Consider the following 27,336-nt stretch of genomic DNA (forward strand, 5'->3'; position numbering starts at 1 on the left):
TTTCGCTCGATTTTACCTGCCAATCTGGTAGGATTCTGCTGCTTTCTCCTGGACATGGCGGTTCCCGGCGATGTTGTCCATGCACGGAGAAGTTTTGCGGCGAATTTCGCGGATTCTGGCGAGATGAGCTCCAGAAAATTTCGTCTGCATACCAACAAGGGTAAAGGGACCATTTATTTTGTCCCGAGTATGTAAATGAGGTGCTTATACATGCAGATACCTTGCAAATACGTAATAACGTAACAGAATAAAGTAAAATAAACGAGAAAGCAGGAGAATGCAAGAGAACACAGGAGATAGCAGGAGAATGCAAGAGAACGCAGGAGAAAGCAGGAGAACACAGGAGAAACCAGGATAACACAGGAAAAACCAGGCGAAATCAGGAGAACACAAGAGAAAGCGGTAGAATACAGGAGAAAGCAGGAGAAAGCAGGAGAGCACAGGAGAAAGCAGGAGAATGCAGAGAAAGCAGGAGAACACAGGAGAAAGCTGTAGAATACAGGAGAAACCAGGAGAACACAGAAGAAAGCAGGAGAACACAGGAAAAGCAGGAGAATACAGGAGAAAGCAGGAGAATACAGGAGAAAGCAGGAGAAAGCAGGAGAATACAGGAGAAAGCAGGAGAACACAGGAGAAAGCAGGAGAACACAGGAAAAAGCAGGAGAATACAGGAGAAGCCAGGAGAAAGCAGAAGAAATTTACTTGCTGTGGCCTTACATAGTGGCCAAGACGTAGTTTATGTAGGTTAGAAATAGTGTATTGTAAAAATTGTATTTCTTGAAAAAATAACTTGTTATACGCTGTGACATCAGTAAATTGTAACCACTAAATAGTTATGCAAGAATACCTATTCCCCAAAATGAAATTCCTCCAGATTGCAACTTCTTGTCTGTATTTTCGACAGTCTGTCTATAAGACTCAGTATATGTATCAATATGCCTCTAATAGTTTTGATTCCTTTATATGAAATTTCCACCGTACTTTCTTTTCATCATCAGGTCTTAAATCTGCAACTGTGTTAAGGAAGAGAGAAGAAGTTGAACCTGTACATAGTAAATTAGTATACATTTATATTAAGACGCTATAGTAGATTTTGCTATCGTTATGTAATCAATGCGCTTACCTTTCATGACCTGTACTTAACTTGTGAGAGTATTAACGTACAATAAAAGTCAAGTCTGTCATTCATCATTCATCATTCTTTTTTTACCTTGCATCAAAGTATTTTCTAGGCGCCCATCACTGTATACAAAAAAGAAAAGTATTTGCTTTCTCTCTTTCTCCTGCTTTTTCCTGCCTTTTCCTGTATTCTCCTGATTTCAACTGCTTTCTCCTAGTTTCCCATGGTTTCTCCTGTGTTCTCCTGCTTTCTCATTGTTTCTCCTTGCTTCTACCACTTTCTCCTGGTTTCTCCAGGTTTCTCCTGTATTCTCCCGCTATCTCCTGTATTCTCCTGCTTTCTCCTGCTTTCTCCTGTATTCTCCTGCTTTTTCCTGCTTTCTCCTGTATTCTCCTGCTTTTTCCTGTATTCTCCTGTTTTCTCCTGCTTTCTCCTGTATTCTCCTGCTTTCTCCTGTATTCTTTTGCTTTCTCCTGTATTCTCCTGCTTTCTCCTGTGTTCTCCTGGTTTCTCCCGTATTCTCCTGCTTTCTCCTGTATTCTACTGCTTTCTCCTGTATTCTCCTGCTTTCTCCTGCTTTCTCCTGTATTCTCCTGGTTTCTCCTGTATTCTACTGCTTTCTCCTGTATTCTCCTGTGTTCTACCACTTTCTCCTGTGTTCTCCTGCTTTTTCCTGCTTTCTCCTATATTCTCCTGCTTTCTCCTGTATTCTCCTGCTTTCTCCTATATTCTCCCGCTTTCTCCTTTGTTCTCCTGCTTTCTCCTGTGTTCTCCTGGTTTCTCCTGTATTCTCCTGGTTTCTCCCGTATTCTCCTGCTTTCTCCTGTATTCTACTGCTTTCTCCTGTATTCTCCTGCTTTCTCCTGCTTTCTCCTGTATTCTCCTGGTTTCTCCTGTATTCTACTGCTTTCTCCTGTATTCTCCTGTGTTCTACCGCTTTCTCCTGTGTTCTCCTGCTTTTTCCTGGTTTCTCCTGTATTCTCCTGCTTTTTCCTGTATTCTCCTGCTTTCTCCTGTATTCTCCTGCTTTCTCCTGTATTCTCCTGCTTTCTCCTGTATTCTCCTGCTTTCTCCTGTATTCTCCTGCTTTCTCCTATATTCTCCCGCTTTCTCCTTTGTTCTCCTGCTTTCTCCTGTGTTCTCCTGGTTTCTCCTGTATTCTCCTGGTTTCTCCCGTATTCTCCTGCTTTCTACTGTATTCTACTGCTTTCTCCTGTATTCTCCTGCTTTCTCCTGCTTTCTCCTGTGTTCTCCTACTTTCTCCTGTGTTCTCCTGCTTTCTCCTGTATTCTCCTGGTTTCTCTACTCTGTGTATGGTTTCTCCTGGTTTCTCCTGCTTTCTCCTGTATTCTCCTGCTTTATCCTGTGTTCTCCTGCTTTTTCCTGCTTTCTCCTGTATTTTCCTGCTTTCTCCTGTATTCCCCTGCTTTCTCCTGTATTCTCCTGCTTTTTCCTGCTTTCTCCTGTATTTTCCTGCTTTCTCCTGTATTCCCCTGCTTTCTTCTATATTCTTCCGCTTACTCCTATATTTTCTTGCTTTTTCTTGCTTTCTCCTTCTTTCTCTTGTATTCTCCCGATTTTTCCTGCTTTTTCCCAGTTTCTCCTGCATTATTTAAATTATATATCTGCATGATATTTGCATGCATTGCTGTTTAAGGAGTCTAATTTACATACTCGGGACAAGATAAATGGTCCCTTTACCAAAACAAACAACCTATCAAAGTTCCGCCATGATAGGATATACCATTCCAACTGCTAAAGGGGTGTGGTGTATCTAAATCTGACCATAATTTCTAGTAAAGAAACAGTTATATCACATTTTGGTGATCAAATGTATATAAAATGCTAGTTTAATAGTATACATTTAATCACACGTTATATTTGAATAATATCTTCTAATTTTCAAACAGTGATAAATACATATTTCCCTATTTCCAGTAGACGATTCTCAGAATATTAGACTTATCAAAAATAGGGGTGCAAGAATTACAAATTAAAAAGTTATATTAAATCAGCTGCTATTTTCTATCTGCAATCAGAACTTTACCATTTATGTTTTATAATTAGTGATTTTGTATCCATATTTGAGGATTTTCTGTATATTTTCTTTCTAAATCAGCATTTTAAAAATTCTTCGATCTATCCCAATGTTGTGTGCGGAGTGGTACATTCTAATATCCTAGCTGACCTCTGACCTTCCTGAAATAGCTTACTTGCCGCATAGAAACGTGGCTAAGAAGTTATACAACCAGACAGTCCTATTAAAATTCGTCCAACTTCTGAAGTATGGAGAAGGAGAACGACCAACCGGAGGTCCCTCTTGGGTTTGTAGTGTGGTGTTCGCCTCTTTGATTCAATATCAGTCGTCAATTTGATAGTTTTTAGAGAGAATTTTGGGGGAGTATTTTGAAAGGGGCTAAGTGGGAGGGAGGGGGGTGTGGTGGATGATGCAACAAGTCGCTAAATTATCGTAAAACAATGTTTTGGAGAAATACACTTAACATCTGTGCATGTTTTCTACGATCTATCTATCAATGCCGTAACCAAAGAATAGTGTCACATACCCCTTAAGAAGAGTTTTTACAGTAGATGACATATATGCAAAATGCAATTTAGATGCAAAACATCCTGGTGTGTTTAGGCCCTTAATGACCAAGTGATTATTGTCTGGAGTGGAGAGACCACTTAAATGTAGGTCGAACCAGTCAGTCTCTTTACTGGCTAGGGAAGGATGTATTGAATGGTAGAAATTCTATACTGAAGTGCACTAACTGGGCTGAACAAAAACTTTGAAGATAGTCTATGGCCTACTTTTAGGTTTTATCTTTCATACTTTCAAGCTGTGACAGTGTAGCAATGTATCAATTAAAAGATGGTAGGGGTTACAAACACTTAGTGTCAGTGAACTAACTGAATGTGTGTGTGTTGAGCATAGGGAATTATTTATAGTAATTTTAACGTTCTTATCTTTAAAAAGTGTTAAGTGGTCTTTCCATTGATTATACATGTACCATGATTGCATTATGTTGCATCATTGTACTAAACAAGATGAAAAATAACCTTATATATGAGCAAGAATAAGCATGTATTACCCAACTTCAGGATACCCCCCCCCAAAAAAAACACTCTTAAGAACAATATTTTACTGGTATTACATTTCCCTCCTTGCCTATAGGCCAGATGGAAAGCCACTGTCTAAGAAAGCTCTGAAGAAACAACAGAAGGATGCAGAGAAGGCAGCTAAGAAGGCCCAGAGGCAGGCTCAACAGGTAACTACACATATAGTCAGGGGGAATCTCAAGGGACTGTTTGTCAACGAGCTGATTAGCTGAATTCAGTCACTACCTTCATCAGCTACAAAAAACTTTGAAACTTTGTTGTCAAGCTTAACCTCACAATGTCTGAATTACAGATAAAAAAATTGGAGATTTCATCTGTGCATGTCAAAGTTTCTACAGAAATTTGTACTTTTAAAACTTTATGATACAAAGTCCATGGAAGCCCGGGCTATACCGTTAAGTACAGCCTGATCCAGAACACTGTTATCAAAGGTTATCAATGTATCATGGCCCAGGTATGATATGAATCTTGGGTCTTTGGGGGTTAAGGTAGCCAACATCAACTTGCTGATGATTCTGCTACACTGTAGTATTTGGGCTGTAGAATTTGGACCATCGCACACCGGGGCAGTGGTGGGATCACGAAAGGTGTGGTGGGATCTTTAATGTTCTCGAGGTGTGGCTCTCCTCAAACACGGGACCTCCAGTTTACGTCCTATCCGAGGGACGTCCCTAACCGAAGCTAGGTACTCATTTACACCCGAGTGAAGTGAGGAAATTCGTGTTAAGTGCCTTTCCCAAGGGCACAAGATCGGTGACATGGGTGGGGATTGAACCCTGGACCTCTAGGTTCCGAGCCGAACGCACTACCGCTGCGCCACACGACCTAACATAGAATTGATGAATCAAGGAAACTTGTGTTGCTTCCGAGGTGTCAAGTTGCTTGATTTATTTCATGCAGTATTACATAATGTCCTACCCGGATGTCTTACCTTCATTAATGTAACTAATTTTCAATACAGGGTAGGGGCATTGTGACTGTATTTCTTTGTTCAAGAATGCCAGATCAAATGTGAAAAATTACCAATCAAGGATACATTGTACATACCTTAGAAATGCGGCCAGTGCCACTACTCTAAAATTAAATCCTAGCTAGAACCCTGTACCCGAATGTCTAACCTTCTTCAATGTAACTTGTGATTTATCTCATGCAGTATATTATTTACATAATGTCCTACCCGGATGTCTTACCTTCTTCAATGTAACTTGTGATTTATCTCATGCAGTATATTATTTACATAATATTAATGTCCTACCCGGATGTCTAACCTTCTTCAATGTAACTTGTGTTGTTATCCAGGCTGCAGAGGCTGACGCCCAGGCAACAGAAGACTTCTCCAAGGATCGCTATGGCAACATGGCCATGCTGCAGTCTACAGAGAAACCAGGTCAGGAAATGGATCTTCTCTTCTCTTGTTTCTTAGCTTTGAATTGAAATGAATTCATTTTGAATGTGTCATGTTGATATTGCACCTCCAGTCAGTTACAATTTGCCATAGAGAGATCTCCTTGGAGATTATATTATTATTTATATGTTCTACTAACACACTAAATGCACTGTCTTGTCTTTTACACCCACAGACTCAGTTATTTATGTTCCTTAGTGTCCCCTCCTTCAGTTACTCTTGTTTTTATTGCACCGGTCACCTGTTTTGTAACTAACACACGTGCAGCTGCTCGTAATCCGATGCAAATCAGGCTAAGCAGTATACAAGATGATGATGATGATTCCTTTAGATTGTCTTACTGTCCTAAATGTTGCACATGGTAGAAGCAATTTTTGAATTAAGTGGAATTCCGAAGAATATATTGCCATGGAAACCACATTTCCTTACGTTCCCATGCATCTGTCATAAAAGAAAGAGCCCTATGCAGACATTGTCCTACTTGAAGTGATTGAATGTGTACTATGAAGACACAGTGATTCAAACTGACTATCAAGTATCATTTATGTTCCTTTAATTGTGTTTTCAGCAAAAACATTATTACTAGCATTCCAGTGTTAATGATCAGAAAAGGGAGCAAAACTCCACACACAAACACAGGACTATAACTACAAAAAAAGTATGACTATACATCTGCTGGTGAACTTCTGAGATATGTACAGTTGAGTTATGTCCAATTTTACATGCACTAATCTGCATAAGTACAGTTGGTATTTTGAGCCCTACTGAGTGATACAACTATACTAATAGTTTTTATTGTCCAAACAGTACCCGTGCAGTCGCAGCCTTTATACGGCTGAATTGATGCAGGGTATCACATAATAATACAAATCACAGCAATTACAACAATCAAATAATACACATAAACACATATTTGTTCCACAATTATTTTTTGTGGAACTGTCGCAAGGGTCTCTGCGGCTGCCATTCGGTGCCACAAGGTGACCTCAATACGACTTTCCCCAACCGAAGTTAGGTACCCATTCACAGCTGGGTGGAGTGAGGAAATTCGTGTAAAGTGCCTTTCCCAAGGGCACAACGTCGGGGCGCATGTTCAGACAAGTTCCGGGTACGACTGGGAATCGAACCCGGGTCTCCCCGGTTCATAGTCGATTGCTCTAACCACTACACCACCCGACGCCACACAATACCTCCATCCATTACAAATGGTACAAATGTGTCAATCAATTGTGATATACAATACAGCATAGACAAGTAAGTAGTGATGATTAATGTACATTTGTGGTATGCATCATTTTTGCTCAATGCTTCTCAAACATCATTATGAACACTACTGCAATGATTACAATTTATTTTGTATTGGAAAACTCGTGTTGCATTATGATTTTCCCCTATGGTACAGCACTAACCCTGTGTCCAGACTGATACAGTGTCATCGTAATAATCAGTCACCATCACATCTCCACCTGGTGACACAGTAACATCCAGGGGATACTTCATATCACTTCCAATGTGACACAGAAATTTGCCCTGACTGTCAAACATTTTCACACAACCATTTCCTTTGTCAGCCACAATGATGTTTCCCATCCCATCAACACAAATGCCCCGAGGATTTTTCAGCTGACTTTCATCAGATCCCTCACTCCCAAACTTGAACTTGAAGTTCCCCTCTCTGTCCAAGACATGGACACAGTGATTGTTGACATCAGTGACCAGAATGTTCCCCTCCCCATCCACAGTGACATATTGTGGCAACCAAGGCTCTGGTGACCTATGACCTGAACCATATGTTCCCAGCTCAGAGCCATCTTGGTTAAACACTCGAAGTCCACCATTCTGCCCATCATACTCTGTAACAATCACCTGTTCTGTTGCCATAGATACAGTTATGCCTCGGATGTATATAACATGATATGGCAGATCTATTTTGGCCAAACAGGTGCCTTCCCTGGAATACTGCACTACATGTCCACCACTCACCACCCACAGGTTGTCATTTCTATCTACAGCAATATCCCATGGTTTTAACTTTTCCCCAGTGTCCCCTGGCAGAGTTGTTGTGAACTCTCTGATATAAACACCATCCATTGTGAACACCTGGATTCTGCTGTTATAATGATCAGCAATGTAAACCTCATTGTCTTGTGAGACAGCTACTCCCAAAGGACATTTATATTCCGACCTACCTAATCCCACTCCCCCAAACCTGACTTTCCTCACCCATGGTTGTCCCACCCTGATTGGTCTGACATTTGTACCTTTAACTTTCCTTTCAGGCTGAACTTTCCTTTCAGGCTGAACCACTGACTGTCTGACTTGTCCTATATTTGTTGCTGTAGGTTTATCCATGGATTGTTTGTCTGACATGGTTTGTACTGGATTTTTTTGCTGACGTCCACATGCACCCTCCATCGGTTGCTTGGCAGTCAGCAGCTGTTTGGAGCTGTTTGGCTTTTCATTCAACTCTGTTGGGAAATAATAAAGTCAAATAAATTTAATATTAATATATTTCACATGCATTGCTATTGCATGGTATCTAATAAACAAGGTACATGTGCATACTCACATGTTACTCAATTTCTACATTCAATTTGTTGAATTCAATTTGACTTATTTCTCATGATATAGACAGTGATAGTTGTCAGAAAAGAAATGGTACATGCAGTCTAAATGACAAGTCCATCTATGGGTAACATCAGGGGTAAATATTGTCATTTTTTTATACTGAATCTTGGATGCCTTTCTTAGATATCATAAAAGTCTCGTACCAGGATATTTTTCCTTCAGACTGTCCACAACATGCCTCAGGTCTGCCTCTTGTAGTGCCTCCATCAGCACATGTATGGTGGCTGCGTTTCCCTTCCGCTTGTGCCATTCCCACAATAGTTCCATACAGCGGGACTTGTCATCCCGCCGTTTGCCTTCAATGTTGTCTATGTCTGGTGTCTCAAACCCCAGACACCAAGCCAGGTCCTTCCAGTCTGAGCTCACCCTGTTCTTTATGAAGATAAAATACTTCCCAACATCTGCAAGGCAACAGAATAACAGATATGGGGAAAATAATTATACAGATACATGTACCTGCAAGGCAATAACAACTGTACACAAGCTATTTATCTGTATCAGTATATATGTTAGGAATGCAAGAAAATTTTTTCCGACCATTTCCAAAAGAAATAGCGACTTATATATAGCCGGTATAACCGCCCTTTAGCACAACACACTAGCTTAGAATATAATATTAACCTTTCAAAATGAAATCTGCCTGCAACAACATTGTAATTACACACTAAATGCTGATTATTCGTTGTGAAATAAAAAATATAAAGTCCAATAACTAATGAATTCTCAGTGTAATTGATACTTGAAATGATCAATGACTGTGAAAACCATTCCTCATTTCATTTTTTTTTGGGGGGGGGGGAGGGGGGTAAGTTGTATGGCTTCAGCATTGCATTGAAACATTACCTACAAAACTAGCAGCCCTCAGAATGGAGCTAAAACAACTATGAAATACATGTGTATGACTTGTTACATGTACAGAATGTTAAACTTGAAAGGTTGTGAAATATCTTGCGTGAACTCACCTTGTCTTGACATGATGCAAACACATTTCCCACTTAGCTTTCTCACCACTCAGGTTCAAAGATTACATAGAATGATTCTGGAAAAACAAGCATTGGCGGAAAGCTGTACAGAGTTGGGAGTCACCAAACATTATACAACACAGTGCTCCATACATTCATATTACCTAAAAGTGAAACTAACGCGTTGATTCTGAACGTTACAGAACGAAAGTCAAGCTTGACAACTTTGTACTGGAAGATTTTGGTTGCAGTTCTCAGCTGGTAAAATAACTTCCTACCTTACCTTTCCTCAAGACAAGAACTATTTCCTTCACTTAACCTCGAATCATGGGGGTGTCTCTGGCTTCAGGAAGTGTATTTGAACAGTGACACTTGTTACAGCCTTTCTCATTGTTACGCAGTAGAAGGACGATCTGTAGACGCCATTTTCAGACCCTGGGAAATGTCTAATTAAAAAAGAATAGCCAGCCACTCCCCTACAAAGCTCCTTCAGTGTAACTCTGTCAATATTTGAACTTGTTACAGCCTTTCTCATTGGTCACTTTATTCATAAATAGTTGTTTGACTCTTGTAACAGCATACTCGCTGTTAAACTCCAATGAATGATTTGTGGAGGAAGTAAATGGTTTAAACACTAGACAGTCTTAGGAGTGCAGTCTAGTGTTTACTGAGTGGCTCTTGTTGCTTATTCTGCCTGCAGTATTTTCAGGATACCACCTTTTTATACTTGAAAAGTTAACTTGACAATTTGGCATATTCACCAAAAATGTATCAAAGATTCAATCCACAGTCTTTTGTTTTGTTACACGATCTTTAAACAAGTAATCTGCACCAATCATAGGCCCCCTTATTACTGAATACCTGTGTAGGATCTGTGACACCTGTAGGAATGCACCTGTAAGCCGGTGTTGAGCCAAATCCTTGAGCTGCCACATGCGTGAGAGGTCAGGTGTTTAAGGCTAGGGTTAGGGTTAGGGTTAGGGTTAGGGTTAGGGTTAGGGTTAGGGTTAGGGTAAGGGTAAGGGTTAGGGTTGGGGTTAGGGTTAGGGTTAGACTTACGATTGGGGTTTAGGTTAGGTTTCTTCTTCATGTCGGGAGTTTATGTTAGGTTTAGTCTCCCAAATCACGACTTAACCCCTCCCACCCCTTGTCTCAGGTATATCGGAAACCCCCATGTAGTGTCGGAGACATGTATTTGGCAGGATCATGTATTTGGCTTGACACCGGAACACTCCCCTCAAGGTTATGCAGGGTCAAAGTTCACAGGTGACTGGCTCTGTCAATGCTGTGGTCTAACTGTGGTTGTGAGATTTGTGTTTAGACAGAGTTCTTTTGCCCCAATGGTTGTCAGATTGATGTTTAATCAGAGTTATTTTGCCTCAATGGTGTTAGAAAAAAGCCTACATGTGTTGTAAATTGGTTGTTTGAGTACAGAATATTACAGGTTGAGCTCTAATGAATGATTTGTGGAGGAGAAAAATGGCTTAAACACTAGACAGTCTTAGGAGGGCAGTCTAGTGTTTCATACCTATAATGTTATAGCTATACTTTTAGTTATAGTATTTTGCCTCAATGGTGTTAGAAAAAAGCCTACATGTGTTGTAAATTGGTTGTATGAGTACAGAATTATTGCAGGTGGTATTTTGAGCTCTAATGAATGATTTGTGGAGGAGGTAAATGGTTTAAACACTAGACAGTCTTGGGGGTTCAGTCTAGTGTTTTATACCTATAATGTTATAGCTATACTTTTAGTTATAGTATTTTGCCTTAATGGTGTTAGAAAAAGGCCTACACATATTTTGAATTGGTTGTATGAGTACAGAATATTACAGGTGGTATTTTGAGCCATGGTTTAAACACTAGACAGTCTTGGGAGTGCAGTCTAGTGTTTTATACCTATAATGTTATAGTTATACTTTTAGTTATAGTATGTCTGTGAAAAATCAATCACACAAAAAATGATTGCTAAAATCTCATTTCAAAACCTTTATTTCATTTAGCCTTCAGATAATAACAACCTGTACAACAAAATTAAACAAAACTTCACACACATGGCTTGAACTATACATGTGCAGGTGTACATCTGATTTTAATAATTGTACAGTACTGTTGTACAATTTATATGTCAGTTAGCTCCAGTTTGTTTAGTTTTTAAAGTATTATACATACATCAAAATTACAAACAGGACAATTTATCCATCCATTTTGTCATTCCTTGTTCTGGTGTGTAGTAGTTAGTGCTGAGTAATAGGAAATCTATGGGTTTTTTTGTCAATATTGACTATAGTAAAATTATATCAGTAATTGGTATCAGACCTACAGCTGCCAGCTCTGGGAAGTATGAAGTACAGCATAAACAAGAAAGAATGATGACTTTGAACACTAATAGGTACATATGTAACATACAGTCACATGTCAACATTTAGATATTACATTGTGATTTCCCCCTAGCTATGGTACGGCACTAACCCTGTGTCCAGACTGATACACTATCATCTAACCAATGAGTCACCACCACATCTCCACCTGGTGACACAGTAGCACCCCAGGGATCCTTCATACCACTTGCAATGTAACACAGAAATCTGCCATGACTGTCAAACATTTTCACACAACCATTTCCTCTGTCAGCCACAATGATGTTTCCCTTCCCGTCAACACAAATGCCCCGAGGATTTTGCAACTGACTTTCATCAGATCCCTCACTCCCAAACTTGAACTTGAAGTTCCCCTCTCTGTCCAAGACATGGACACAGTGATTGTCAATATCAGTGACCAGAATGTTCCCTTCCCCATCCACAGTGACATATCGTGGAAACCAAGGCTCTGGTGACCTACGACCTGCTTTGTATGTCCCCACCTCAGAACCATCTTGGTTAAACACTCGAAGTCGACCATTCTGCCCATCATACTCTGTAACAATCACCTGTTCTGTTGCCATAGATACAGTTATGCTACGGAGGTATTGAACATGTCGAAGATCTATTGTGGCCAAACAGTTGCCTTCCCTGGAATACTGCACTACATGATCATCACCCACCACCCACAGGTTGTCATTTCTATCTACAGCAACATCCTCTGGTTGTAATGCCTTACCAGTTTCCCCTGGCAGAGTTGTTGTGAACTCTCTGATATAAATACCATCCATTCTGAACACCTGGATTCTGCTGTTATAACAATCAGCAATGTGAACCTTATTGTCTTGTGAGACAGCTACTCCATAAGGACCTCTAAATTCCCCCCTACCTGATCCCCTTCCCCCAAACCTGACTTTCCTCACCCATGGTTGTCCCACCCTGATTGGTCTGACATTTGTACCTTTAACTTTCCTTCTAGGCTGAACCACTGACTGTTTGACTTGTCCTGTATCAAATACTGTTACAGTAGGTTTATACATTGATTGTTTGCCTGACATGGTTTGTACTGGATGTTTCTGCTGACTTCCACATGCACCCTCCATCAGTTGCTTGGTAGTCAGCAGCTGTTTGGAGGTGTTTGGCTTTTCTTTCAACTCTGTTGGGAAAGATTCAGTCAAACAAATTTATATTTCACAGGCAATAATATCACATGTAGTATCTAATGAACAAAGTACATGTGCATATATACTCACATATTACTCAATTTCTACATTCAATTTGTCATGTTTAAATTTGTCTTGACAAGATCTTGCCTCATGATATAGACAGTGATAGATGAAAAAGAAATGGTACATGCAGTCCACAGCAAATGACAAGTCCATCTATTGGTAACATCAGGAATGAATATTGTCATTTTTTAATACTAAATCTTGGGTGCCTTTCTTATAGATATCATAAAAGCCTTGTACCAGGATATTTGTTCTTCAGACTGTCCACAACATGTTGTAGCTGTGCATTTTTCAGAGCCTCCATCAGCACTTGTACTGTGGCTGCGTTTCCCTTTTGCTTGTGCCATTCCTGCAGTAGTTCCATACAGCGAGACTTGTCGTCCCGCTGTTTGCCTTCAATGTTGTCTATGTCTGGTGTCTCAAACCCCAGACACCAAGCCAGGTCCTTCCAGTCTGAGCTCACCTTGTTCTTTATGAAGATGAAATACCTCCCAACATCTGCAAGGCAACAGAATAACAGATATGGGGAAAATAATTATACAGAATATGTAATACAAATGTACACAAACTATGCATCTGTATCAGTATATAGCTGGTATAACTGCCCTTCGGCTTAACACACTAGCTTAGAATATAAACATTTCAAGACAAAATCTGCCTGCAACAACAGTTGTCATGATTATCATCTTAAGAAACATTGCAATAATTATGACACTAAATGCTGATTATTCATTGTGAAATAAAAATATGAAGTCCAATAACTAATGAATTCTCAGTATAATTGATAGTTATATTGATTGCACAAGTCAAGTGAAGGTTGCAAGTTTCTGATCAATGACAGTGAAAACAGTTCTTTGATAAGGACCATGCAGTGACCATAATAGTGTAACTCAGCTGATATCTTGTTACTATTTTAGTGGGTGCCTTTCCCCCACATTTTGTAACATTACTAGAGGTGGGAAATTTCTAATTTTAAATTGTACAAATGAGCTTCAGTTTTGATTGGGTTGTAAATAGCTACAGTACATGTAAGTTGCTGGTTGTCTTTCTACTCGGGGGGAAACTTAAGAAACTTTAAGGTTGACTACTGATAAATTTCTGAACTTATTTTAAGGATATAAATCAAACCTGTTGATAGAGATGACCATGTTTTCAGTTGTGTTCCTTCTGTGACGGGTGTCTCTGACCTGCCTGGATTGGTTTTGAAGCGTTTTCTTGGTCGGTCTGCCTCATTTTGTTGAGGAGCTTTCCTTTTGTTGTCTTGTAGGAGCCCAGAAAGATCTGGTTTGGACAAAAGAACATTCAGCTGAACATTGATTAAGACTTTTGTATCCAACTTATTATAAGAATCAAGAATCTTACCAAACAACAGAAATCTTTAATTTTCAAAGTTTAAATTTAATAAATTTAATACCAAGGACTTAAAGAAAATGAGGAGAAAGAAGTTGTTTCACCTGTAGGTTGAACTGGGTATGGTTTGATAGAACTAGTGGTTGGCCTTGGTTGTGTGTCAGCTGTATGCAAGACAGTCGATGTTGGAATGGTAGGGAGTATTGAAGATGTAGATGGATAAGCAGTTGGTACAGCTGATGCTTTTCCAGTTTCTTCTGTGAGGTGAAAAAATTATTATGAATTTCAATTAAAGCAGCTATATTTTCTTAGGAAATTCCATATGTCCTGCTAACTATGAGTATGACAATGAAAGTGGGCAATACAAACTACTTTGATGGACAGCAACCACCGTCCTGTGTATCAAAACCATAATGCCAATCTTACTGAGCCCTTTAATCTTGGTTGTTTTTGACTGTCACCTTTCTGGAAAAAGTCTCTCCATGCGATGTAGTCCTCCTCAAGCACCAGTGTTCTGACCAGCTTCTGTTCTCCACCTCCAAGTCTCCTCATCTCTTCAGTCCTCACCACCTCCGACAATTTGTCAGACAGTCTCCCACTCATGTGCAAACCCCAGAAATGCTCAAAATTGGATTTAGTTTCAAAGATTAGAAACAAAATAAGACAGTCTTTGTACATTTGCACAATTTTGGCCTTTTCTTCCTCCACTTTGGTCCAAATTTCTTCAAACTTTGTTTCTAGGCTGTGTGGTGACAGGAAGTGAGCTTTCTGCAATGTTTCAACCTGCTTCTCTTGATGCTTGTAAATAGTATCGAGTTGACATGCTTTAAGTTTCTCCTTTAGCTTCAAGATTTTCTCTATGTTCTCCATAGAAAGATCTTTCTTTGTAAGCTCTTGTTGTATTCTAGCCAAAAGTACTGGTTTGTGGGTTAGACTGTCAGAAGTGCGTGAAGTTTCAGAGATTGCCATTAACATTGGACTTGGCATTGCTGTAAGGAACATAGATAATTGAATAATACTTTTCATTACTTTTTAGGCCTGTCCAGTGGTATACCACGAGGAAGTTTCCAGAATAATATTAAAATTCAGATGTGAAGTGCAATAAGCACTATTATCTGTGGAAATTTTGATGATCCACAGAGTAGACATGTTCCCAAAATTGAATAATACATTCAACATGTACATGTACATATATACTGAATTCTCATTCTCATACATTGTACATCATCTCCATCCCTTGCCTTCATAATGCCATGACTTTTCCTTTCCTGTTCTCAAGTACATGAAATATTGTTCAAACATATAATATGACATCCAAGCACTACGATGTAAATGAAAAGCTATGTAAATTTGTTCATACATGTTTCAAAAAGAGAGAGGAGATCCTGTAGATAGATCCTGTAGTTAGAGACCTGTAGCACAAAACTGTAACACTTGTCTCTTCTATACTTTTACCTGTAGTTATCTAACTTAGTGCATTTTGGCCCATGTAGGGCATGGAAATCAAACATGCAATAAAGTTCATTGTCATTGTCATTATATTGGCATGATCTTAAAAGGCAGACAAAAATTTACCTTGATATTTCCTGATCACTTCTTGTTCGGTGCTGCTTGTGGGTGACTTTGGCTTTCCATTTAACTCTGTTGAGAAAAAAAGGTAGCGTAAAGTTTACAGGCAATGTCTCAATCATAATGTAACAGTCACAACTGCCTGATGAAAAATCAAACAGTCCAAATGACAAGATCATTGAAGAGAAATAGATTCTACTTATGAAAGTATCTTTTATTTTCTAATGTCAAACACAAAATTACTGCGCATGTTGGCAAATTAGACCCCTAGCCCACCCTGGGTCTAAACTTTTGTGGCTGGTTGGCCTCTGGAGCTGTGTTTGTTTTGCGAGATTGAAACTACACATGTATGGCCGCTGGGACAATTTTGGAAGCCATCCTGCAAGCATGGGGAGGGCATGGGGCTTGTTAAAACCTAATTTGGAGGGAAGGGACACCACCTACTAAACGATTTTTCCACCCAACGACTTCCCTAAAATGAAGACTTTCTTTATGCTCTGTATGTGGTAACCAGTATAACAAGGTAACTGTAAAGTGTTTTTTCACATCAACAGTATAAAACCCTTTCAACCGGTCTGAACTGATACAAAAAATACATGTAACGACAGAACAAGTCTGAGTACTTTTGATAAGCTTGGAGCTAGAGCTCTGACTACAAAAAAACAGGAACATAATACTGCAAATATTTTATGATTTACTGTATTTAAAACTTCAGTGCAGTGATTTAGTTAAAACTAACTAAGCGAGTGTCTTACCCTCACCTGCACCTCCACATGCCGTGAGTAACTGCTGATGAGACTCCTCCCAGTACCTGGACTCCAGTAGCTTTACTTTAAGTTCAGCTGCCCTTCTGAACTCTACTTCGGACATCCTTAGGACTTCCTTAATCTGACTTGCCCAACGCACAACATCTACAGAATCGTCACCCTCTATTTTCAACACAGAGTGATGGAATTCTGGTACGACCTTCTTGACCAAAGTGGCCAGTCCTGATTGGTCAGATATGAGGACTGGCACGCCGGCCGCCATGGCCTCCAGACCGACCAGTCCGAAGGGTTCTGCACGGGAGGGCATGAGAACCAGGTGGGCCTGCTGCATGTGTCGGCAGATGTCTTCCTGAGTGCAGCTTGGGAGAAGTGTGGGGATCAGTTTTCCTGAGTTGATGCTGGCTTGGAGAATGGACATAGTGGCCTGAAACTCCTCCTCACTTATATCACAAATCCGCCAAAGGATCTTCTCCAGACTTGTTTCTGCCTGCACCTTTACCAAGGACTTAGCTACAAGGTCATAACCTTTCACCCTCTCTACCTTGTTGACCCCACCGATGGACAGGACAACCCTCTCATTGGTTTGCTTGTATGTAACTGTAGTTTTCTGGAACAAGTCCGATGGTTTGGGAAGGAAGAGAAGGTGACTTGGCTTCTTGTTTTCAGGGATTGCACGAAAGGAATTGGTGAAGTGGTCGAATATGTTATGTCCTACAGAGAACACAGTGTCTGCCTTCTCAGCATCTTGTCTGATGGAGTCTTCCTTCTTCCCAATGCCCATGGCCTTCTCTTCTTCCTTGTACTTCTCTGTGTCCTCTGGAATTGTCTCGATGACAAGACCGAGGTTGGCTTGGGGGAAACGCTGCTCCTGAATGGCTGCTGCTGCTTTGCTGGTGACCTCAGCGTGACCCACAATGTACCCAACATCCTCTGGGAGACTGGGATAGCGGATGCGGTGGTCAAAGGTCAGCCAATCCAGACTGGGTTCCCTTGTGTCTCCCTGAATGCAGGTTGGGAGGATGAGCTCCACTCCATCAGCACCAGCACACTTTCTGTCCTCCTCTGTATCCTCCAAAACGGTGCTGTAAACTTTCCTCCCTGCTCCTGTTACGATCTGTGCCACTTGTCGGTTTGTGGTGTTTCTGCCATACCGGCCATTGAGCAGCAAAACTGCACTGATGTTGTCTGATGGTATAAAACAGGTCAAAACAAAACATTTATGTTCTTTCCTATACAGATTTTAACAGTTGTAATCTTTATCCTGCGGCCTGCGCGGTCCCTCCCACGCTGATTTTGACCAAGAAAGGGAGGCGGGGCTTACGGTGTTCGACCGGAAAGGTCCATTGTCATGACTGTAGCAGTTGTCTAAAAGTTTACAAAACATATTTCTGAAGTTCTTTGATTCTTTTATCAAATAATATGTGATTATAAACAATCGTAGTACAAGGTCAAATTTAATTTATACTATCTAAAAAAACCTTGGGTTGTATCTGTTTAGAATGTGGGATTTGGGGTAGTTTTATGGCTCAGTATTACAGACCAGCATCCTTACTAGTAACTTGACAGTGGGGTTATAGCAACTATATTGTATTAATTTGTAGTAGATAAAGACATGTCATGAGAGAACAATGCACTAATAAATAAAAAGATAAACTCCTCACCTTCTGCAGACATGTTGGAAACACATTTCCCTATTGGGTCTCTCACCACTCAGTTTTACATATCAACTTGCTGTGAACAAAATACAGTTGGCTTTACCTTCAATCTGTTTAATGGCAGGAAAGCATACTCTAGTAACGTTATGATATAAGTAGCAGCAAAATATGGATAGCAGTAAGAGTGATCAAACATAAAAGTACAGTCACATACATGTAGTAACAGAAAGTAAAACTAGTTTTATCATGCTCATTTACAAGTTACAAAACCAAAGTAATGCTTCATTTTGTGCTGAAGATTTTGAATATGTTATGTTTCAGTTTTCAGACACCCTAACATCAGCTGGTAAAATAACTTCCAGCTTACCTTTCCTCAAGACAAGAACTGTTTCCTTGCCTGCCTGCCTGAATCATGGCGGCGTCTCTGGCTTCAGGGCAAAGTCAGTATTTGTACAGTGACACTTGTTACAGCCTTTCTCATTGGTCACTTTAGTCATGTACAATTGTTTACTGAGTGACTCTTGTTGGTTATTCTGGCTGCAGTATTCTCAGGATACCCCTCTTAATGCTTGAAAAGTTAACCTAACAATTTGGCATATTCACCAAAAATGTATCAAAGAATCAATCAACAGTCTTTTGTTTCATTAAACAATGATCTTTAAACAAATACTCTGCACCAATCATAGGCCCCCTTACTGAATACCTGTGCATGGTTCATCACACCTGTAGGAATGCACCCGGAACACACCCCTCAAGGTCATGCAGGGTCAAAGTTCACAGGTGACTGGCTCTGTCAATGCTGTGGTCTAACTGTGGTTGTGAAATTTGTGTTTAGACAGAGTTCTTTTGCCCCAATGGTTGTCAGATCAATGTTTAATCAGAGTTATTTTGCCTCAGTGGTGTAGAGAAAGGCCTACACATATTTTGAATTGGTGGTATGAGTACAGAATATTACAGGTTGTATTATGAGCCCTAATGAATGATTTGTGTAGGAGAAAAATGGTTTAAACACTAGACAGCCTTGGGGGTGTAGTCTTAGTGTTTTATACCTATAATGTTATAGCTATACTTTTAGTTATAGTATTTTGCCTCAATGGTGTTAGAAAAAGGCCTACACATATTTTGAATTGGTTGTATGAGTACAGAATATTACAGGTGGTATTTCGAGCCCTAATGAATGATTTGTGTAGGAGAAAAATGGTTTAAACACTAGACAGTCTTAGGAGTGCAGTTTAGTGTTTTATACCTATTATGTTATAGCTATACTTTTAGTTATAGTATGTCTGTGAAAAATCAATCACACGAGAAATGCTTGCTAAAATCTCATTTCAAAACCTTTATTTCATTCAACCTTTGGATAATAACATGTGCATGGACTGTACAAGTCATGTGCAGGTGGACATCTGAAATATGTGAAGCTTGCTGAAGTTTTATCTGAACTTTAAATCTGCATAAATACAGCTGGTATTTTGGGCCCTACTGGAGTGGTTTATGAAGGTTACAGGCAGGATGAGTCCAAGTTTTACATGTGTTATAAATGGTGCATATTTCAGCTGTTGAGTCACTTTAAAAATGTAGTCAACAGGAACATCTTGCAAGACTTGTTACTACTTGTATGATAGGATGTGTACTATTGATAGGAAAAACAAGTCATACAAATAATGCATGCATCCATTACAAATGGCACAGTGTGTCAATCCGTTGTTCTATACAGTATGTACAGCATATAGACAAGTAAGTAGTGATAATTATGTGCAATGTAATACACGTATCATCTTTGCTCAGTGATACTGTAACATCAAGATATACATATACATGAACAGAGCTGATACATGATACAATAATAGCATACAGTGTTGTGATTTTCCCCTATGGTGCAGCACTAACCCTGTGTCCAGACTGATACAGTGTGGTCGTCCCAATCAGTCACCAGCACATCTCCACCTGGTGACACAGTAACAGCCCAGGGATCCTTCATACCACTTGCAATGTGACACAGAAATCTGCCCTGACTGTCAAACATTTTCACACAACCATTTCCATAGTCAGCCACAATGATGTTTCCCATCCCATCAACACAAATGCCACAAGGATCATTTAGCTGACTCTCATCAGATCCCTCACTCCCAAACTTGAACTTGAAGTTCCCCTCTCTGTCCAAGACATGGACACAGTGATTGTTGACATTAGTGACCAGAATGTTCCCCTCCCTATTCACAGTGACATACAGTGGCTGCCAAGGCTCTGGTGACCTATGACCTGAACCATATGTCCCCACCTCAGAACCATCTTGGTTAAACACTCGAAGTCGACCATTCTGCCCATCATACTCTGTAACAATCACCTGTTCTGTTGCCATAGATACAGTTATGCCACGGAGGTGTTTAACATATGGCAGATCTATTGTGACCAAACAGGTGCCTTCCCTGGAATACTGCACTACATGTTTCTCACCCACCACCCACAGGTTGTCATTTCTATCTACAGCAACATCATGTGGTTTTAACTGTTTACCAGTTTCCCCTGGCAGAGTTGTTGTGAACTCTCTGATATAAACACCATCCATTGTGAACACCTGGATTCTGTTGTTACCACAATCAGCAATGTAAACCTCATTGTCTTGTGAAACAGCTACTCCCAAAGGACCATTAAATTCACCCCTACCTGATCCCCATCTCCCAAACCTGACTTTCCTCACCCATGGTTGTCCCACCCTGATTGGTCCGACAGTTGTACTTCTTACTTCTTCAGAACTTGTCTCTTTGGACTTAACCAAAACCTGTTTGTTTGACATGGGTTTTTGTGTTACCCTACCCAGCTCTATCAGTGTACCAGATTTCTTTGGTTCGAAAGAACAAAGTTTAGTTTCACAGACTTCAGGAATTTGACTGTTCTCAAACTTTGCAAGTTTCTCTCCCAAGTTCAAGTCCTGTGATAGCCAGACTGCCTCTTCTTGCTCCAAATGTCTTTCTCCGTCTTCACAAACCCTGGACAGTTCAGCCAGCTGAGTCAGTACAGTGTCTCTTGGTCCTGTCAAAGCTGTCATGTTGTCCTGATGAGTCTTGTCCACAGTTGCCAAGAGCCCATCCCTCTGTTTTTGTAACTTCTGTACCTGTTCTTGAAAAGCTTTGTTGATCTGTTGTTGAGTTTGTGTCTTGTTGTCTGTCAGCCTTTTCTGAACATCTTGAATGTTTTTGAGGAAAGTTGAGAAGGTTTCCATCTTCTGTTGTCCCTTGTTGAGCTGTGCCCTGATGTTGGCTTTTATCTGTGGTGCCGCCTGTTTTACCCCAGTGATGTTGTGCCCAGGGTGACCATCACTGATACACTCACTACAAACTGGCACCTCACACTGCTGGCAGAACAGGTCTACTTCCTTTGTTGGGTGGAACCCACACCTGTTCTTCTGTTCTTTCATCTGAGTTTTCTTGGAGAATTCTTCGCACAGGTTGGACACAAGATGGTTGTCAGGAAGTCCTGCCACTCCCTTAGAGGTCAAAGTCACAGGTTCTCGACAGATTGAGCACCTGAATGGTTGCTGTTCTTGATGTGGCATCCTTCTGCAATCCTCCAACCATTTTTTATGTTGGCTCTCTAGACACCCCAAACAGAATGTGTGCAGACAGGGCAGTGCTTTGGGCTTCGTGAAGGGCTCAAAGCAGATTCCACAGGAGAGAAAGTCCTCCAGGATTCTTTGTCTTTCGGTGGTGGAACTTGGAGCAGCTGCCATGTTCGTGCCCCGGAAATGGTGTCCTAGTCTGCCACTCGCGCGACAAAGTTCATCTTCAGTTTAACTTTGCTCCAGCACATGACCACTTCTGTTTGAAGAGTGAGCAATTTGTTTGTTCATCTTCTGTATGGTGAATATGGACTTTGATGCCACAAAGTTATTAATTTGTAGGGAGATGCTTTAAGTTATGCTTAAAACATATTGGCAGTAAACAATGTGTGTTGTGCTTATATTTCAAGCTATCACACAAACATCAGCAATACTGCCGAAAATAGTTTCATCAGGCTGGTAAAGTATAGGAGTTTTCTTTACACAACCGAGATTTCTCACCTATTAAAAAGTGCTGATGTTTCGGTGTCTATCATTAATACTAGTTTGTCAATAGAGACTGAATCTTTATTGGTCTTTAAGTTTACATGATTGGCAATGCAACAGTCCTGAACATCTGATCATGACTGTGTCACATCCCAATATGTTCTAGGGGACTTATCTGGTCAATGTATTAAGGTTTATATCATACCCGGGCCGCGATAATGTTCAATAACGCGTTCCGGACCGGGCCGTACTATACGATACGGCCCGGGCTCCATGGCTTCCATAGAATGATTCAAACGCGTTTTGCCCTAACCGCGTGCGCCGCTTTCGAAAATTCGAATACAGAATCTGGACATTGGAATAATGATGTTGTTGCATTTTAGGCTTTAGTGGCACCAACTTTTGGCTCATCTTGCATTAAAACGCGTGTTTTTTTGGGTGGGTATGACATAAATAAAATACAACACATTCCGCATCACCCTCGGTCCCAGCCCTCCCGCGGTCGGGCCGATACCTCGGGCGATACGGAATACGCCGTGTTGTATTCTATATGTACAGTATTAGTAGTGTTTAACGTGTCATGTCTTGCAGACAGTGCTAAAGTTTTCATATTATGTACTACTAGGTTGTACATGTTTCTATAATACATTGTGTATGTAACAGTGGGGGGTTTATGGGCGCTACCAACTGACCCAGCCGTTGGGTCTAGACCTTTTCGGCCGAGTGGTTAGAGCGTCTGGTTATGAAGCTGGTGCTTGGGGGGTCGAATGTGGGTTCGAACCCCGGCCCAGGACCAGTGGGTTTTTGTCTGTTTCTACTGGCTCCTCCTGATTCTTACAGTGGTTCCCACACCGGCCCTGGGAGTTCTGGAAAAGAGTGCCACTCCAGGGACTGGTTCCTCCTGTTTCTTACATGTGTAAATTTGCCCGTTATATAATAAGTATAGGGCTTATTCACCACAGATTGTCACGTGACTCTTCCCCCCGGCAAGGAGCATTGTCCGCCATTAGGGGGTGCAGCATGGTGCCTATCGCTGTGGTACGCTATGCAAACTCTTGGCGATAGTTGCGTATTTTGGGCCACAATCTACGTTTTGAACACTCTTCTTGTTCGTAACATTGTCCTTGGGGTTGTTCTGGCTCCATGTCCACGTCTCATGTTCTCAAGATCGGGTTTTATCTTTTTTTTGCTGATCAGAAATCGGTGTGTTTTACCCTGGCGTAGGGGGCTGTAGATGTCAACGTGGGTAGCCATGAACACGGTAAATCTGCTGGAGCTACCTGTCCCTTTACTCTGTGGTAAATGTCCATGTAGAACAGGGCGATGGCAACTTGTAACACTCACCTTGTCCAGCCACAGTCGCGGCGGTGCGGACTGAGGATGGCGGCCGGCGGCCGATGGCCCCGCATTTGTTTGTGATTATCCAGACACATGTACAGTCCGGGGCTGTTCCAAAATAGCGACCTTTTGCGTATCCCGACTTACAACTTACTTGTCACCACGCAACTGCATGTCCCACAACACTCTCTACACATCCTGATACAACGCTTCCAGACTCTTAAAGGGTTTGAACCGATCCTGTGTGTAAAAACTTCTGCCCCGTGAGTACCAAAAAAAAAACAAAGCTAAGTCACGTCAATGGACTCCACTGGCGGTAGACGCCGTCTCGATCAGACTGATCAAAACTCAACAAAAACGGGTCAATCCCAACAGATTTTATTTTGTTCCAGTAACGAGAGGTATGAGTGGTGGTAAACTCTTCATGTAATAGGACAAAGGACAGTTTACCTAACGTTTGTCGGCAATTTCAATGCTTGGAAACTCGCTGTACATAGAGATGCACCCCAAAATGGCGTCGCACGGGACATGAGGGGTCGTGACGTCATGATGACGTGTGGTGAATAAGCTCTATACTGTACATGTTTGTACATGTAGGTTGGTGCATTAGAGTAGTCTACAGAAGAATTTACACCGAGTCCAGCTGGTACATGCCTTATTTTCTTAGTGTTTTGGGAGCAGATTGTTGTCACCAATCAGGTAATTATAATGTGTAGTCTGTGATTCAAAGCAATATCTGAGAAGAATGACAGCAAGAGAGACAAAATCCAATATTTACACTTTTTATTGAAAAATCTTCTCAAGAATGATACAAGAGTCCTGAATAAATCAATTATATACCAGCTATACTGACACAGATACAGATTGTGCTAATTGATAGGAACTACGTGATACACGTCAAATAAATGTAGTTGATTACAAACAGTACAATCAATTTCAATTGTGCTATACAATACAGCATACACAAGTAAGTAGTGATGATTATGTACATTTGTGGTATGTATAATTTTTGCTCAATGCTAAAAGCATGATATGAACACAACTGTTATGATTAATTTTGAATTGGCAACTTGTGTTGCAGTGTAGTTTTCCCCTGTATGGTAATAAGCACTAAACCTGTGTCCAGACTGATACTGTGTAACTTTCACGATCAGTCACCACCACATCTCCACCTGGTGACACAGTTACAGCCCAGGGATCCTTCATACCACTTCCAGGCCCATACAGAAATCTGCCCTGACTGTCAAACATTTTCACACAACCATTTCCATTGTCAGCCACAATGATGTTTCCCATCCCATCAACACAAATGCCCCAAGGATTTTTCAGCTGACTTTCATCAGATCCCTCACTCCCAAACTTGAACTTGAAGTTCCCCTCTCTGTCCAAGACATGGACATAGTGATTGTTGACATCAGTGACCAGAATGTTCCCCTCCCCATCCACAGTGACATATCGTGGTCTCCAAGGCTCTGGTGACCTATGACCTGAACCATATGTCCCCACCTCAGAACCATCTTGGTTAAACATTCGAAGTCGACCATTCTGCCCATCATACTCTGCAACAATCACCTGTTCTGTTGCCATAGATACAGTTATGCCACGGAGGTATTTAACATGTGGCAGATCTATTGTGGCCAAACAGGTGCCTTCCCTGGAATACTGCACTACATGTCCACCACCCACCACCCACAGGTTGTCATTTCTATCTACAGCAACATCCTGTGGTTGTAACTTTTTACCAGTTTCCCTTGGCAGAGTTGTTGTGAACTCTCTGATATAAACACCATCCATTGTGAACACCTGGATTCTGCTGTTACCCAGATCAGCAATGTAAACCTCATTGTCATGTGAGACAGCTACTCCCAAAGGACGGATAAATTCCCCCCTACCTTTTCCCCATCCCCCAAACCTGACTTTCCTCACCCATGGTTGTCCCACCCTGATTAGTCTGACATTTCTGCCTGTATCTTTCCTTTCAGGCTGAACCACTGACTGATTGACTTGTCCTGTATTTGTTGCTGTGGATTTATCCATGGAATGTTGGTCTGACAAGGTTTTGACAGGATATTTTTGCTGACTTCCACCCTCCACTGGTTGCTTGGCAGTCAGCAGCTCCTCATTTCTGGCCTCCATTTCTTTAATGGTCTCCTGAAGCTGCTGTATTTTCTTGTTCATTTCTGCCTTCTGCTCCAGGAGGGCTTTCTTCTCTTCCAACATCTTTATTTCCTTCCTTATAGCTTCAATGTTCTCAGCCTTTCCCATATCAGATGTGTAGCTGCTTGTAGGTGATTGTGGCTTTTCATTTAACTCTGTTGAGAAAGGTACGGGTATGTTCAAGCAAGTAGTCTCAAATTTTACAGGTGACTAAATGATATTGCTCATAAAGCATCTAGTAATGAACTATAAAATGCTCAAACTTATGCCATTTTCTCTCATATAATATAGACAGTCACAGCTGTCAGATGAAAACATATAGAAGTCTAAATCATAAGTAATTGACATAATGGAAATATCAGGCGTAAATCCACTGAAACATCTATTATAGTTGACTAATATATCGTAAAAGGCTGACGTACCAGGAAATTCGCCCTTCAGACTGTCCACAACAAGTTGTAGCTGTGCGTTTTTTAGTGCCTCCATCAGCACATGTATGGTGGCCGCGTTTCCCTTCCGCTTGTGCCACTCCTGCAGCAGTTCCATACAGCGAGACTTGTCATCATGTTCTTTGCCTTTTATGTTTTCTATATCTGGTGTCTTAAACCCCAGACACCAAGCCAGGTCCTTCCAGTCTGAGCTTACATTGTTCTTTATGAAGACGAAATACCTCTCAACACCTGCAAAGTAAAAGAATGACAGATAAATAAAGGGTAAACACAAGCTGACTATACAAATACGTTGTACCTGCAATACAATACAATACAACTGTACACAAAATATAAACAATTCAAGGAGAACTGTGCCTACCTGCAACAACAATTGTCCTGACTGTCTTCTTAAGAAACATTGTAATTAGCACACTACCTAACAGTGAAAATCTTGCCTAACCTGCAGCCCAGGGTACTACCGGTATGAATTCACTGTTAAACTCAAGGTTTTGAGATTATAGTTATTGTATGAACTCACCTTGTTTAGCCATATTGCAAACACATTTTCCACTTTCTCACCACTCAGGTTCAAAGATTTACATCAAATTACTCTGAAAAACAACAAACACATTGGAAAAAGCTGTACAGAGTTGGGAGTCACCAAACATTATACAACACAGTATACAAGTACCTAAAAGTGAAACTAACATGTAGATTCAGAAAGTTACAGAACAAAAGTCAAGCTTGACTACTTTGTACTGAAGAATTTTACGTTTTACTTTTCTCACATACATTAATTTAAGCTAGTAAAATAACCGCCTGGCCTGAGCTTACCTTTCCTCAAGACAAAGAACTGTTTCCTTGACTTAGCCTTGAATCATGGCGGCGTCTCTGGCTTCAGAAAGTGTATTTGAACAGTGACACTTGTTACAGCGTTTCTCATTGGCCACTTTAGTCATAAACAATTATTTACAGAGTGACTCTTGTTGGCTATTCTGGCTGCAGTATTTTCAGGATACCACTTTTTATACTTGAAAAGTTAACCTGGCAACTTGGCATATTCAACAAGGGCATCATAGAATCTATCAAAGGTCTTCTTGTTTGTGAAACAATATTGTCTGCAAACAAACAGTCTGCGGTCTGCACCAATCACAGGCCCCGTTACTGAATACCTGTGCAGGATCTGTTACACCTGTAGGAATGCAC

The 27,336-nt window shown here is 40.8% G+C and overlaps 2 protein-coding genes across 2 annotated transcripts in view; both read left to right on the plus strand.

The window, feature by feature from the left end:
* Positions 1–54: 54 nt before the first annotated feature.
* On the plus strand, positions 55–695 carry LOC109464060 (DEAD-box ATP-dependent RNA helicase 42-like; the record flags this gene model as incomplete). The annotated part of the gene is made up of 2 exons (XM_019760983.1): positions 55–160; positions 271–695. Coding segments are annotated over exons 1-2 (531 nt in total), but the record flags the coding sequence as incomplete, so codon positions are not given.
* Positions 696–3,340: 2,645 nt separating this feature from the next.
* Positions 3,341–27,336, plus strand: part of LOC109464090 (aspartate--tRNA ligase, cytoplasmic-like) — a 62,862-nt gene continuing 38,866 nt past the window's right edge. Inside the window, exons 1-3 of the mRNA XM_019761019.1 lie at positions 3,341–3,444; positions 4,296–4,389; positions 5,540–5,627. Of these exons, the coding sequence (XP_019616578.1) occupies positions 3,407–3,444; positions 4,296–4,389; positions 5,540–5,627 (220 nt within the window). The 5' untranslated portion in view covers positions 3,341–3,406. The remainder of the gene's footprint in view (positions 3,445–4,295; positions 4,390–5,539; positions 5,628–27,336) is intronic.

The sequence above is a fragment of the Branchiostoma belcheri genome, unplaced genomic scaffold (genome assembly GCF_001625305.1).
Source record: "Branchiostoma belcheri isolate BF01 breed outbred unplaced genomic scaffold, Haploidv18h27 scaffold131, whole genome shotgun sequence".
Lineage (NCBI taxonomy): Eukaryota > Metazoa > Chordata > Leptocardii > Amphioxiformes > Branchiostomatidae > Branchiostoma > Branchiostoma belcheri.